At 41.0% G+C, this 15,968-nt stretch overlaps 1 protein-coding gene across 1 annotated transcript in view; it reads right to left on the bottom strand.

The window, feature by feature from the left end:
- The window catches only part of SUPT6H (SPT6 homolog, histone chaperone and transcription elongation factor), a 2,620,423-nt gene that overhangs the window by 880,291 nt on the left and 1,724,164 nt on the right, over positions 1-15,968 (bottom strand). Inside the window, exons 25-26 of the mRNA XM_044054882.1 lie at positions 11,265-11,412; positions 10,152-10,294 (exon numbers count right to left, since the gene is read on the bottom strand). Coding sequence (XP_043910817.1) covers positions 10,152-10,294; positions 11,265-11,412 — 291 coding nt within the window. The remainder of the gene's footprint in view (positions 1-10,151; positions 10,295-11,264; positions 11,413-15,968) is intronic.

Genomic DNA, 15,968 nt, shown 5'->3' with positions numbered 1-15,968 from the left:
GCTTGAATTTTGTTTCTAGATGTCAACACTGTTTTCAAAATTAATTCAAGCCTTCTAAAATATTCCTTACTAAGTTTTATTTGCATTTGTTCATGTTTTATTGTTGGTCCTTCATCCATTCCCAAATATTTACACACTCCCTCTTATTTAAGTTTTTTTATCTCACATTCTTGTCCAAAACTGATGTTTTTCTGGTGCTGCAGTCTTCCTGCTTTAAAGGTTGCTTTTGCACATTTATCAAGACCAAATGATATTTTTATATCATCTGAAAAAGTTTTGACGTACTTGCAGTTCTGATTTCAGTTCCTCATCTGATGAGCTATACAATATTAAATCGACAAACAGAAGATGCAAGTCTTTACACTTTGTTGTTTCAAGAAGCCAAATTATAGCCATGGCCTGATTTGTTAAGTAGACAGTTTAATGGGTTAAGGGCAAGACAGAATATCAACTGTGAGAGAGTCACCCTGGAATATCCCTCTTTCAATTTTTATACCTGGAATAATAATTCATCCTTTATAATGGCTTAACTGCAAAGTGGTTTGCCACTGTTTTATGGTCACTGTAATGTAATCTAACAGGGTGTACCTTATACATTTTAAGCACTTTTTTTATCCATGAATGTTGGATAATGTCAAATGCTTTTTTATAGTCAATCCATGTCATACTTACGATTCTTCCCCTTTTTACAGTTCTCCACTATGACTTTAACAACAAATGATCCTCTTTTCCATATGACTTTCTTTTATTACCATTTTTATTCTACTGCCATAAATGAGTTTTCTTTTAAATGACTATAAACTATGTCTTTTACAAGATGTGGAAGAGTATTTTGCAGAATGAAAGATCCTGTGTCACTGAAACAAAAACTCAGGAGCTTAATAAAATCCACCAAAAGCCAAGTTTGAGGATAAAACAGCCAGCCAAGGCAAAGCTAACCTTAAGGACTTCTTAGTTATCTCAGAAGCACGATGCAGCAATATGCTGAGCTGACTGTTAATGATGTTATCTACACTGAGGCTAACCTAATGGCTGCTAAATTCAGCTCAAACTTTACCCCTCTTCCCCCTTCATCTATCCCACAAGTTACAGCTGAAAAAGATTATCTTATAACTATCACACAAGACCAAGTACTGAAAGTGCTACCAAAAGCTGTAAGTATTGGATTGATAGGTCCTATCAATATCTCTGGATGCGTCTTAAATATAATGAAGCACAATTAAGCCACTCCCAGCAACACTCTTCAACCTCAACCTCCATACACGCTTTGTTTCAAGCGAATGGAGAACAGTAACAGTCATTGCACTCCATAAAAGACCCATCCACAGACAAAGGCAATTACAGACCCACAAATCTGACAAGCCTCATATGCAAAGCCATAGAAAGACTTATCATGGAACTAATCAATAGACACAGGAACATCCAAAAACTGGACCAGTTTCAGTTTGAATTCAAGGACAAGTCATGTTTAATCAGCCTAGTGGACTTCTTTGAAAGTCTCACCATAGCACAGCTTAACCTGACAAAGGTTTAAACCATCATGTGTGACATAGACGATCTTACATTTAAATAAATGAAAATAAATCACAGCGGCACAATCACAGTTGCAAACATTATACCTTACAACCGTGCCAACACAACTGTAGCAACAAACATTATACATCACTTTTAATACAGCCACTGTCAGTCAACCATTACATAGCTCATTCAGATCCTGCCTTCTTTTAAACATTGTTCCTCCTCTCCATGTAGTGACCCCACACTTCCTATTTTTTTCCTGTGCAATTTACTCCTACCCTTTTCTAAAGATTCCAGTTCCAGTTATTTTATCTCTGTTACTTCTAGTAAAGTTGGTTTAGACTTTGATTTCCATTTTCTAATTATTAATTAGGCTCAGCAAGACCTTACTTGACAGAATCCCCCACTCTAATATAAAAAGAAAGTTAAAATAAACCCCTACATTACAGAAAGGATTGTCAGCTGGTTCCCAGATAAGATGCAGATGATCAAAATAGGGAAAGTTACATTCACAAAGAGACCAGTCACCAGTGGTGTTCCCCCAGGGCTAGGTGCTGAAATCTTTCCTGTTTGGCACCTATTTATCTAAAGTAAAATACCAAAGGGCTCTGGCTGACTAAGTTTGCAGATGACTGCAAGCAAGGAACAGTTAATGAATCTCTAAATAACTTAGTCTTCCTGCAGGAAGGTTTCTCTCAGACAATTAACTGTTGCCAGAATCAGGGACAAACTAAATGCCCAAAAAATACATAATCTTTTCCTTTAGAAAGGCATCGACCCTGGAGAACTACCACACTGGCAATACACCCTTGACAGATGACCCACTTGTTTGGGGATTTAGAAACTTACGTGGACAGTGACCTAACTTTCGACCACCATGTGTCCAGTCATGAGAAAGTTATGTATTGCACAGTTTATAAACAATCCAATTACGACTAGATCTAGAGATGTCACTGCACCCCTTACTCAACTCTCATTAGGCCAATTATTCAGTATGATGACACCTTTGGAATGCATCTGTCAAGGCATATACAACCAGAATGCTCACTGAGATACCTTAATAAAGGGCACAAGGCCTAAACATTATGTCCTACATCGACCACCTCAAAGGCCTGTAACTATTCTCGGTATCCTACAACTTAAGAGGTGACTTATGAACCTGTGTCTGGCATAAAAGGCACTGACCCAATAAAGACGGATCTACTGCACATCAGCAAGTCAACTAGGATTAGAAATACTCAGTGCAGGGATCTAAACCTCTTGTGCAACATCAAAAAACAGTTTGGAGGGACAGGTATATCTTGCAGAGGATGCCACTGCTCTGGAAGGCTTCCCATCCATGTAAAATGAAAAATAAAAATAAAATGAAGTTCAACTCTGTTGTCCACATTAAAGCACTATTTTGATCTATGGATGGGTAATAAAAATACCTCAGGACTGTTCTGTACTACTAACAGACAGAAGCAGCTCCTAAATGTTTCATCCCATGCATGGTCCCCCTCAAACTATCTATGGTACTGTCTCGATTACTTTCACTAGGCTTAATACATAATTATCAAGCATGGTATGGATAAGACTAATGTAACACCAACCAGGATAGGTTAAATTCAAGCACCAAAAAGGAAACTGGCAAGGCTTAAAACAGCCTGCAAGGGCATGTAACTTAGTAATTATATCTATGAACCTATTTATAATGACTGAACAGAATGCTGCAATTCCACTACATAATGCATAGAACAACTATGTGAAAACAAGCTTTCTTGTGCTTACTCACCATCATTAAGAAAAACTAGATTAATCTAATAACCAAACAGATCTGCCTGAATAAAGTCTCAATTAAAAACATTCAATCCTTCATTAAAAAACAAAAAAATAAAACAGTACCACATTATGTTTGCATCATTCTCTTGTCCACTCACACTTTTATATGTGCCAGTGATACTAAATGCCAGCACAGTGATCAGAATCATATGGTCCCATTCTATGTGTATATGCTTTCACCTACTACACATTCAGTACTGTCTGTCGCCCAAACTTTCTAACAGCCTGTAGGATCATCAATCTCCTTAACTGACTGATGTGCCTAATCCCACACCCTATTCAAAGGGCAGAAATGCTACTCAGTCTTTCTGAAATCTGGTATCATAACCAAGTGAACTGATAGTTACTTCTACTAGTACCAAACAGAAGGTGATCACCAGCGGCTGAAAATAGAAGTTATGTCCTTACCATAACGTTCCATGTGGAGTGTTCATCTCGCCTTTGTTCTTACACATGGGTTCGGAGCCGATCCTCGGCTCCGTGCCGGCCGCTTGCAAGCTCTGCATCGAGAAGAAGCTCGAGACCATCTAATACCCACAATCCCCCTCTGCCTTTACCTCAGATCTAGTTTGCAAGCAAACCAGTCTCTAGAGAGAGCACATTCATGCTTACATCACATATGCACAGAACTAAGAGTCTATATATAACTATATATATATATAGACACATACACATATATATACATGCCAACTATGTACACAACATCTGCAAAGCAGAAGCAGAATGCCCCCGGCCAGGCATCAAAAAAGAACGTTCTTCTTAAGGGCGGGAGGGTGGGAATGTAAGAACAAAGGCGAGATGAACACTCCACATGGAACGTTATGGTAAGGACATAACTTCTATATGTGATAGTGTTAAATCTCGCCGTTTGTTCTTACACATGGGTAGCGTCCCTAGCTCCTTGTTCCTGAGGAACTCACGGAAGGACGTTCTTGAGCACAGTGGAACCAAAGGTTGCCCTGTCCCTAGAAACCTTGTCTACCTTATAATGAGAAATGAATGTATGTGGCTTAGACCAAGTAGCAGCCGCACAAATAGCGTCTAGTGGTAGGCGGGCTGCATGAGCCAGAGATGTAGACACTGACCTTGTGGAATGTCCTTTGGGTTTGTGTAAAAGAGTCTGATTTGAGGAATCATAGACATAGATTATACAATCCGTTAACCACTTAGAAAGAGTTCTTTTGGTAACCGCTAGTCCTTTCCTGTTATCAGCAAAGGCCACAAAAAGTTGATCAGTTTTTCTGTGATCTTTTGTTCTATCCAAGTAAAACCTTAGTTGTCTGTGAACATCTAATTTGTGCAACATATACTCCATTTTGTTGGAGTGATTCTTGCAGAAGGTGGGTAATTCAATGGACTGATTAATATTGTTAATAGAACACACTTTAGGGAGGAAGGATGAATTAGTTCGAAGAGAAACTCTGTCAGAGTGAAAGATCAAATAAGGGTGCTTGATGGAGAGAGCCTGAAGTTCAGATACTCGCCTAGCGGATGTAATGGCTACCAAAAAGAGAGTCTTCCAGGACAAAAATTTTAATGGGCAAGAGGAGGCTGGTTCAAAGGGGGGCAACATTAATTTAGATAACAACAAGTTTAGACTCCAAGGTGACGTAGGAGATCTAACTGGTGGTCTAATATGAAAAACCCCTTTTAAAAAGGCTTTACAAAGTCTGTGGGCCATAACAGGAGCCCCACATTCTTCCACATGGAAATTTGAAATGGCAGCCAATTGAACCCTCAGTGTAGCAGGAGAAGCACCCTGATGGAACAAGTCCGTTAAAAACTCTAATATTTTATTCAAAGGAGCTATAAAAGGATCCACTTGCTGTGTATTCGCCCAGAATACAAATCGCTTCCATTTACTAGAATATGTTTTAGTAGTGGAAGCTTTATGAGAAGCCACCAATATATTCCGAACTGCTGGCGAAAGAAGATCAGACCTGGCTAAGTTGGGAATTGGAGCAACCAAGCTGCTAGATGGAGGGACAAGAGCGCGGGATGGGGAGCCCCTGACGAGTGAGTCAATAGATCTGGCTCTGGGTCCAGAATCCAGGGTCCCCGAATGCAGTGTGTCTTCAGGAAGGGAAACCAAATTTGACGAGGCCAGAATGGGGCAATGAGGATTATTGTCCTGTGTAGGTTCCTGGCTTTCTGGAGAAACTTTGATATCAGGGGAAATGCGTACAGGAGTCCCGGGGGCCAATCGTGAATCAGTGCGTCCCTGGGGACTTCCCCTGGAGGCTAATAGGGCAAAGTAGCTCCTGCATTTGGCGTACATTGGAGACGCAAACAGATCGCAGGAAGGCTGGCCCCACGTGCGAAAAATCCTTTTCGCCACTGACTGTTTTAGGGACCACTCGTGCGGTAACAGAATTGCTCTGCTCAGCCTGTCGGCTATGACGTTGGATGACCCCGGGATGTGCGTTGCTATTAGAAAGCGACCCGTGGACTCCGCCCATTGCCAGATTCTCATGGCCTCTCTGCATAGCTGATAGGACTTGGTTCCCCCTTGCTTGTTTATGTACCAGACTACCGACATGTTGTCTGTCTGAACTGCAATAGTTCCCAGAGGAAGAAGGGGAGCAAAGTGTTGCAACGCTAGAAACACTGCCCTCAACTCTAGAACATTGATGTGCATATTGTACTCCAAATTGGTCCATTCGCCTTGGACTGTCTGTCCCTGAAAGATGCCCCCCCACCCTATCAGGGAAGCGTCCGTGGTCACCGTAACTGTAGGCGTGGGTAGCACAAATGGTCTCCCCTTGGAAAGGTTGCACGTTTGAAGCCACCAGTTTAGATGTGTTTTGCATGTTTTCGTTATAAGAATCTCGTGTGTTAGAGGTAGTTGTTGGAACGACCATTGTGCAAACAGTAACCATTGTAGGACTCTCATGTGCAGCCTTCCCAAGGGTATTGCAATAAGAGAAGCTGACATGAGTCCCAAAACCTTCAGTACCAGTTTTGCTGGAGATTTCCTGGACAAGAGAAGAAGACGATATGGTCTGAAGTGATAGTATCCTTTCTGGAGGAAGTCTTAGAATTAACTGACGTGTGTTTAATTCTGCTCCTATGAACAAGATACTCTGTGATGGCTGAAGTAAGGATTTTCCGAAGTTTACGGAAATTCCTAGGTGAACACACAGTTGAAGAGTATAGTCTCTGGCATGTAATAGTTGACGCTGGGTGGTGGCAGAAAGGAGCCAGTCGTCCAGATACGGAAACACCTGGAATCCTTGGCGTCTCAAGTGAGATGCTACCACTGCCATGCATTTGGTGAAGACCCTGGGGGCTGAGGTCAGACCAAAGGGCAGGGCTCGAAATTGAAAGTGACTGGCTCCCAGCCGGAAGCGCAAATGATCTCTGGATGCCCTGGCCATTTTGATGTGGTAGTATGCATCCTCTAGATCTATTGAGCACATCCAGTCGTCCTTCTGTAAGAATGGAAGGATCGATTGAAGCGTGACCATTCGGAACTTTTCTTTCTTGACGAAGGTATTGAGGTCTCTTAGGTCCAGGATGGGCCTCCAGTCCCCTGTTTTCTTTGGAACTAAAAAGAACCTTGAGTAAGTCCCGAATCCTTGCTGGTCCGCTGGGACTGGTTGGATGACTCTTTTTCTAGCAGCTTTGAAATTTCTATAGCTGCTGGCTCCCGCAGATGGGGCGGTACATCTGGGAGTCTTTTCTTTGGAATGGGATGGGATAGAAAGGGTATGTTGTAACCTCTGGTAACCACGCTTTTTACCCACTTGTCTGTAGTTATATTTTGCCAGGCCTGAGGGTATAAAGCTAAGCGACCCCCGACTGCCTCCAGAGTAGGACAGTCAGGCCTCCTCTCAGGAGTGCTGGAAAGGTTTACCAGGGAGTGTATCCCTGTCACCTTGATGCTGCGGACCCTCTGCCTCCAGGGCCGCGTCTTCCACCTCTGCCCCCTCCTCTGCCTCTAGAAGGGGCATCACCCTGTGTGCCTGGGAAAGATCCTTGGGGTTTTCGAAACCACATTTTTCCACCACGTTGCCCTTTGGGGTACGGTCAGGTTGGGGTGGAAAAACGGACTCCGACAGCAGACAGAGTCTTTCCCTCCTGTTCACACCGGGTAAGGGTCTCCTTTACTTTGGGGCCAAAGAGAGTGGCACCATCAAATGGGGCGTTAGTAAAGGAAGACTTGAAGGCTTCCGCAAATGAACATAAGCGCATCCAGGATTGTCTGGGAAGAGCAATCGCTGAAGCTGCTGCCCTACTCGAACCTTCGGCTGCGTAAGAAATCAGCCTCATGGACGAGTTCACAATGGATGTAAGGGTATTAAGTTGCGCTGTCACTTTCTCTGAGACAGCAGCATCTGTAGTACCCTGGAGGGTATCTCCCAACTCTTTGACTAGATCCCTCTGTAGTCGTGTAAAATGGGTCAAATAGTTCAGGGATCGCATGGAAAAAGCCGCTGAACTAAAAATGCGCTTCCCGTACCTGTCCATAGTCCTAGAATCTTTATTAGGGGGATGGACAGATGAGGAAGATTCCGACATCTCCTTTTTCGTGGCCGCTGCCACCACCATAGCGTCCACTGGAACTCCTTTTGTTAAGTAGGTCTTGTCCTGAGGTGCAGTGATATATTTATTGGGTTTCCTTGGGACTGGTTCCACTGTGTCAGGAGCCTCCCACGCCCTTCGAGCAATAAGTTCCATCAATTCGTTGAAGGGCGGAGTGACCCAGGAGGAAGAAGGGTGAGCACCGAATGCCTTCAGCAAAACTGACTCATCCTCAGAAGGGGGAAGGGACTGCCAGTCACCTCTCTGTTTGAGGATCTCCAGAATGTCCGAAAAAGAGACATCTTCTGAAGGTGACTTAGGGGACCCTTCTGACTCATCTAAGTCAGTATCGGATGTCAAGGATTCTTGTGGAGAATCCAAGTGTCTCCTCTTACGCAGTCTTTTCCTAGGGACTTCTTCGTGGGGAGCATCCGAAGAAGCCTCCGAGGAAGAGGGGGCACCCTCCAGGGGTGGCTGAGACACTGGTGCTCGACGCTTGGATGTGGCCGTGGGTGCAGAGGAGGATAACGGCCCTTTATGGGGAGGAGAGGTTGCTTCCACTGATGTGGTTGTCTGGGTAGACAACACCTTCCTCATTAGGTCGAATGCCCCCGGGTCCCGAATCGAAGACTCTCCCGGTTCCGAAGAAATGGGAAGAATCCCCGAAACAGGCACCGAAGGCATCGACCCCGAGGACGGAGCCGAATCGATCCGCGCCGAGGCCCCGAGGGGGAGAGTCAGAACCGAAACGTCGGTTCGACTCTCGGCCCCGGAACCAAGGACAGAACGTCGGCTCCGAGACTCCTGTATCGGGTCCGACGGAGTCGAGGTGAGGGGAACAGACCGAGAAAAGGACGGTTCTGGACCCGAGGGCTCCACAATCAGAAGATCAACCTCTTCCGGCTCCAAAGACTGGACAGGTCTCGGAGGTGGAATGGATGGAGACACTGGAAGGCCTTCAAGTTTCGACACCAACTGGGTGGAAACTGAAATAAGTTTGGACGGGGCCGAATGCTCCAATAACTTCTGCACCACACGATCTACATCGACATCGGAGAGTTTGGAAGAAGAACGGGTCGAAGGAACCGAAGACGGAACCGACCTCAATAAAGTCGAAGGAGGGAGCTCCATCACCGGTTCCAAGGCTCGAGGCTCAGGAACCGACACCAGTTGAACACTCGGCCCCGAAGTCTGTGGAACCGGTGATCTAACTTTACTCGAAGAGCTCGGAGCCGATGACTTGGGCTCCGACGTCTTCGATTCCTTCGAGGATTTCGATGCCTGGTCAGAAGCATCCAGAGCCTCCTGAAAAGAAGGTTTTAATAAACCTCTGTCCATGAGTTTCCTGCGCCTATCTGTCATGACCCTCCCACTAAAAGAGTGACAGATAGAACAGTCCTCTTGTAAGTGGAGAGGGCCAAGGCAGTAGACGCAGGAACTATGGTTGTCAGTCACTGACATTTTTTGGCCACACTGACAACGCTTAAAACCTGATTTCACTTTATCAGACATTTTTCAAGTAAGATAAGAGTCAAGTCCAGTACAATAGTCAAATCCGGTGAAAAAAAGTCAAGTCCGATTTAAATGTCAAGTCCGGTGTCAAATTTAAGTAGGGTTGGTAGGCCCCGAGAAACTCTAAGCAGTTAATAAACTTAACGGTACCGAGAATTTAACCTACTCAAACACACATACACTCAGAATATCAACTATTCCTTTCTGTTATCTATGAGAACAAATTATTCAATAAAATATAACAAAAATAAGTTATATCTTAACTTAAGATGCTCGAGCTAGCTCCCAGCGATGCGAACGCAGCAGCGGCAAACTAGATCTGAGGTAAAGGCAGAGGGGGATTGTGGGTATTAGATGGTCTCGAGCTTCTTCTCGATGCAGAGCTTGCAAGCGGCCGGCACGGAGCCGAGGATCGGCTCCGAACCCATGTGTAAGAACAAACGGCGAGATTGAACACTATCACATCCACAGTTGCCCTTTCTCAGCAGCAGAAGCTTCTCTAGGACAGCTGATCCTACTAGTCCTTTCATCTGTCACCTACACTTGTTACTAAATCCCATTCACAAAAAGTAAAGCTGTATAGTCTGCTTCTGTTCCAGAAGGCCATTTTTGCTTTATTTCAGAATGTACTGCATTAGGAGGATGCAGTTCACTACTACTTTATAGCAAAGTGCATATAATCATCTATATACTAGCATGTTCAACATGTACATCCATAAATGGGGGGAAGATTTGACAGACGAAGTGTTTAGTTTACGATGTACAAGCTACTTTACCTCGCTCAGCTCTGGGAAGTTGTCCTGCTGACAGAAAGGGCATTGCCAGAGTCCCGTATCATCATTCCTGATAGCCTGATCATAACTCTCTCCCTGAGGTCGTCTATGTGCAATTCCTGTTACAATGCAAGAAATCAGCTTCCCTTGAAAAAGGAGAAAGGAAAAACACTTCAGAATACAATCAGCTGACTACAACTAGCAAAACACTGCTGCAAAACATTCAAGAAAAGCAGATTTTTCACATATATAGTGCTGGTTATGTTCTTTCCCAAAAGGATAAAGCTAATTAACCTCTACATAGGACTACTGCCACAGCAAGTAGTACCAAACACAAATGGGTGCTCTGAGCAGCTAAACGGGGCAAAAGGTGTTAAAGCAAACACTTAAATTTATGATTAAGCCACATCTGGTAATGATATTTCTATAAACAGTTTTAGAATGCTATCACAGTAGAATACAAAGAAAGAACACCCCCCCCCCTCACCGCAAAAACACCTCAGTGGCAATCAAAGCTCCTATCCTGCTGCTGCCCCACACAGCACCATTTGTTCTTCCAAATGACAGCAAAACAGTAGAGCGCATAGTTGTCAACCACCAAAGGCCAGGGTTTTTCATGCTTCAAGACCTTGAACACTTTGCCTATGTCCATAACCATCCAAAGGTTTGAAGTGCAATGGATGCCAGTGAGAACTGGTTATTCACTTCTCTAGGTGACACAGCCCCTTTCAAGACTATCCTGCCTCCCTTGAAGCCAGTGTTCCTACTAAGTATCTGGTTCTGACCAAGGATTCTGCAATGAGAATAAGCATTCAAATTTGGACCCCACTCCCTCAAAGAGAAGCGACTCAGCAGAGCTTTATCAGTTGTCCCCCTCCCCATGTCAGTTCCTGAGTGTTCACGCTGCTGTTCAAATTTGGATTACCTACATCATAGACAGAACCAGCTGAAATATGAACATAGATTTAATGGATACTTTCCTTATTTATTGCCCATATCAAAGACAACTTCCTTTCACAGAAGTAAATAGTAGGAGCAATACTCATGCAAAGTTGCAAAGTCTGTTTCAGCTGTCAGGGTTACAATGCTCAAAATAACAGAGGGATTAGTGCATACCTATATAAAAAGTTTCTGGTGTTTCTTTAGTCAGCATGTTGAACATTTCTTCTGCATTAGGAGATCGGAACGGGGTTCTCAGATCCTTGTACCTGCAGCTTAGCTCTGCACGGATATCATACAGGGTAATATGCTTGTCACCGTAGCCCTATCAGCACAAAGTAAAACATCTGCTAAGGTCTAGTATACATAACACAGTATTTCACAGAAATCAGGTGTTGAGTCTCAATCAACAGCATCAATTTATAACACACAAAATCTTGACCAGCATCAGCTCACAATGACGTGTAAATATTCTTTAAGTAATTCAATTCTGCATGAACAGTAACTGCGCATTAAATGTCAGTCAATATATGAACATTTTGTACTAATGATCTTTTAAAGGAGTCTACATTACTTACTTTAAACTCCTGGATCATAGCTGAAGAAAAGAATGCCAACATTTTCAGAAAAAAGACTGCTGAAACAGCATGACTAAGGCAAAGTTCAGTAACACACAGTTTAGCATGAGCTGGTTCATTTCAACATAGCCCGTTAAATGGTTTAATTGATATTCTATGCTAACAGCAAATAAAGTAAGTCATAAAAGATGTTTTACTACAATACACAAATGCCCAAAACCAGACAAGGTCTTCATGATCCTAGCATACGGATGAAACATACTAGCAGTGGGAAAAGCAGCAGATATCTCTGAGAATGAATGCTGAGACAAATGGCAGGAATACAACATGCCTGAAAGAGAAGCCCACTGAGAACTATCAAGCAGATGAAGATAAGGAGATGAACATAATGCAAAGGATGAGGTACTTTACAAAAATATATGAAGTGCTACACAGACACCTGCAACTGTTACAGCTAACATTTCAGATGCAGAGGTCTTAGAAAAAGTACACGAGTACTTTTAATTGTTTAACACTTTGGAACAGTGATCATGAATTCAAGATACACTATAGAAAAAGGCATCTTACATTCAAATTATATTAAATTACATATTAAATGGTAAACATTGATGAAAATAGCTGGCCTTTTCACTTCTGTTTTTCTATCAGTCAGAAAGAAAGAGAGCAAAAGGGACAGAAAGGGACTTCCAAGGATGGCTGCTTGCTGATCAAAAGCTTAATTTCAACCCATCCAGTGTGAAAAGAGAAAATGAAAAATAACAGCCAGTGATACTGTCAGCTTGGGTAAAATTCAGTGGATGTCAGCAAAGAAGAAATTTAAAGAATGTGAAAGAAAATCAACCAGAAAAAGTGATGAGAAAACACTAGTTGGGAAGAATCCTACAGCAGTTCAGCAAAAAGCAGTTCAAACTAAAGATTTGGGAAAAGAGATGGCTTTCAGCAATTACAAGGAAAAATAAATCAAATGTACTCAGAGGTGATCAACATAAAATGAAACCTTGAAGGAATATACCAACTCAAATAACAAAAGACTGGAAAAACAGAAGCTTAACTAGCTATTTGGATGAACTGATAACTGGGGAAAAATCAGAAGTTGAAATGAAGATGTATTAAAAATTGGAGACAGCAGAGCATTTGTAGAAAATGATTATTCACTGTACACCAGACAGAAGAGAAGCAAATTTATCCCTGCAATTAGGGAATGCCAACAGGCAAGTATAAGATTCATTCTGCTGTATCCACCTGGCTTCAGAATATATTTTTCCCTGGAGGATCAGACATTTGATGCAGAACAGGCAAAGGAGGAAAAAGTTGAGCCAACAAAAACTGAAACAGCAACTGGAAGGGGACTTTGCTTCTCATTTGTCTGACAATAAAGCTGATAAATAGAGACTGCCATTTAAACCTTTTTTTCCAATTTTCCAAAGGAAAATGCTTGAAAGACAGAAAAGCACAAGAGTTGACTAGAAGAATCAGGATTATCTTGAATTTAAACTACAGTCTAGGTTTGGGAGATGAGATGAACAGGAAAGCCAGCAACACTGAATTTAGTGAAAACACTGGGGATTATAAAACATCAATCACATTTGTGAAATAGGGCTCTGCAAGTAAAAGTGTCTTTGAAAGACTGGACTTTTAATGGCTCTGTTAAACTTGTGGGTGAACTGTAAAACATACATCCAATTTTATGTCATTAATGTCTAAAAGGTCGCTAAAAGGAAAAAAAATAAGTAAAAAAATTGTGTTTTCATTAGTATTTGTATAAAATATTTCATGATATAAGCTGCATGCTATATAGTAAGGCAGTTTTGTGCAGATTACAGTCAGTGATAATTTAAATGTGAGGAGAATCTTTTCAGTGAGAAGGTTGTGTGTGTTGAAAATATTAAAGTAAAAAAAGTAACTTTTTAGTTGTAAGAAATACAGGCTTTACAGTACAAGAGAAGAAGAGAAGAAAAGCTGGAAAAAAGCATGTTTAAGAAGTTAATACACTGTTATCTTGGCCTGCTGGGGTGCGTGTGAAAGTGCAATGACTACACTATATAATTACAAACATTTTTCTTATTTTTTGCAAAGGTGGCTGTCTAGATTAATGCCCTTGGCTTAAGCTTTAGACAAGTGCTTTTATAAGCAAGTAGGCTTATAAAATAAGACAACCATGGGCAATACTATGCTTCTTATACCTGCAAAGATATTATCTTGTTTTTTTTCAATTAGCAAATATCCTTAGTGGGAGTGAAGAAGTCTGCAGCTGAAGGCAGTTGTACATTCTGCTCTGAATAACATTTACACACACACTTTCAGGTGTCTGTAGAGTTCATTTTTTAATCTCATTGCTGACTTTTTTTTTACATTGACACAAGCTGCCTGCAGGTGCAAATCTGATCATTCTTTGTTGAGGAAAATGCAAAATTTAAGGGTACAATGGCAAGCAGTTTAATGAAAATGTTTGAAATTATGGGAAGTGAATGATACAAATGCATTAAAGTATTAAGGCTGCTAACAGAACAGTGTACAATCTAATTTTAAACAAAGACAGTGCACTTTTTCTTAGGGCTAAACATGGTTTTCTAAAAGCATACAAGCTGTTTTAGACATCTGGGATGGGAACACATAAAAAAACAGACAGCAATCAGTGTAAGTGGGAACACAGGCTGTAACATGCGCTTTAGCATGAGTAACTACTTTTAGGTTAAGGTAATGCCTGCAGGTGCATCTATCAATTTGGGGCAGGTGTTCCTATCTGGAGAGTTACACTTCATTTTTTGAAGATGTACATAGTTTTATATATGTATTCTAAGTTATCAGGGGATGATGATATTTTGAAAATGTATTTAGCTTTTTTGTTTTTTTTGAGGGTTTTCATTAATACAAACATTCTTGAAAAGCATGACATAGGTTCAAAAGGAGATTCTCAACACGCTGACAAGGACGAACGGAGGCTGCTCTGCGATTCCAACACTTTATTCACAGAATATCCAACATATTAAGCGCTTTTATCCACAAGTATTGTGGACTTCCTCAGAATATTAACACTATTTAATCCTTCCCCTTAAATAATTAAAAAAGCGCCAAACATATTAATTGATTGCTAAATTAGCATTTCATCAATTATGCCCATAAAATAAGTTTATAATGCTACAAATACTATAAAAAAAAACAAATTAAAATATATATAAAAATACAAAATTAGTAATGTTGAGGTACACATGAAAAATGCATAATTAATATAGTAAATAGTAATATAAATCTCTAATACATCTCATTTAGAGCTGTTCTATTCGCTTAAAAATGCTTAATATATATACAACTTTTGCATTTAATTTGTGTGAATTGGAAAAATCATTCAACTAGATAATAAAACAGATTTAATATTTAATGTATTAAGAGATTTATATTACTATTTACTATATTAATTATGCATTATTCATGTGTACCTCAATATTACTAATTTTGTATTTTTATATATATTTTAATTTGTTTATTTTATAGCATTTGTAGCATTATAAACTTATTTTATGGACATAATTGATGAAATCCTAATTTAGCAATCAATTAATGTTTTTTGGCACATTTTCAAGTATTTAAGGGGAAGGGTTAAATGGTGTTAATATTCTAAGGAAGTCCACCATACTTGTGGATGAAAGCGCTTAATGTGTTGGATATTCTGTGAATAAAGTGCTGGAATCGCAGAGCAGCCTCCGTTCTTCCTTATCAGCGTGTTGAGACATTCTGGTGTTGTTGCTATTGTGCACACGCTTTTTCGTTCAGTTGTTCAAAAGGAGATTAAAAGAAAACTGTATAAAAGATCAGCCTGACAAACAATGTGTGCATGCAATACAAAAGTTGTAAATGCACATTCAAAGAACTGTCATGTATAGTAGGTGGGAACAATACCTCTTATCACGACGGCAACTCTAGCCATATTACCTTGGAATGTAAATGGCCTTACTGGTACAGACAAAAAGAAAGGAGTATTGAACTATATTAAGGAAAACACAGTGCTAACAGCAATTCTGCAGGAGAAACGAGCTAGTGAATTTGACAAAGGATTTCAGGAAAGATATTCAGCATAACATCAGGGACAAAGGAAAACAGGAGTAATAATACTAGATGCTAAAGGAACTCAATAGTGAAAGAAGAGGGGTAAAGACAATAATGGCAGATTTGTGGTAGTAAGGGGGGTACTAGCAAGGGAGGAGGGTTACACTGCCATGCATTTATATTCCAAATATTGCTACTATGGAAATTAAGAAAAAAATTGTGAGAAATAATCTGGTTTCAGCAAGGAATAGTACATACA

Source organism: Protopterus annectens, chromosome 13.part0 (assembly GCF_019279795.1).
Source record: "Protopterus annectens isolate FY-2018-M chromosome 13.part0, PAN1.0, whole genome shotgun sequence".
NCBI lineage: Eukaryota > Metazoa > Chordata > Ceratodontiformes > Protopteridae > Protopterus > Protopterus annectens.
The sequence above is the reverse complement of the archived record's forward strand: the minus strand, read 5'-3'. Positions and strand labels throughout refer to the sequence as shown.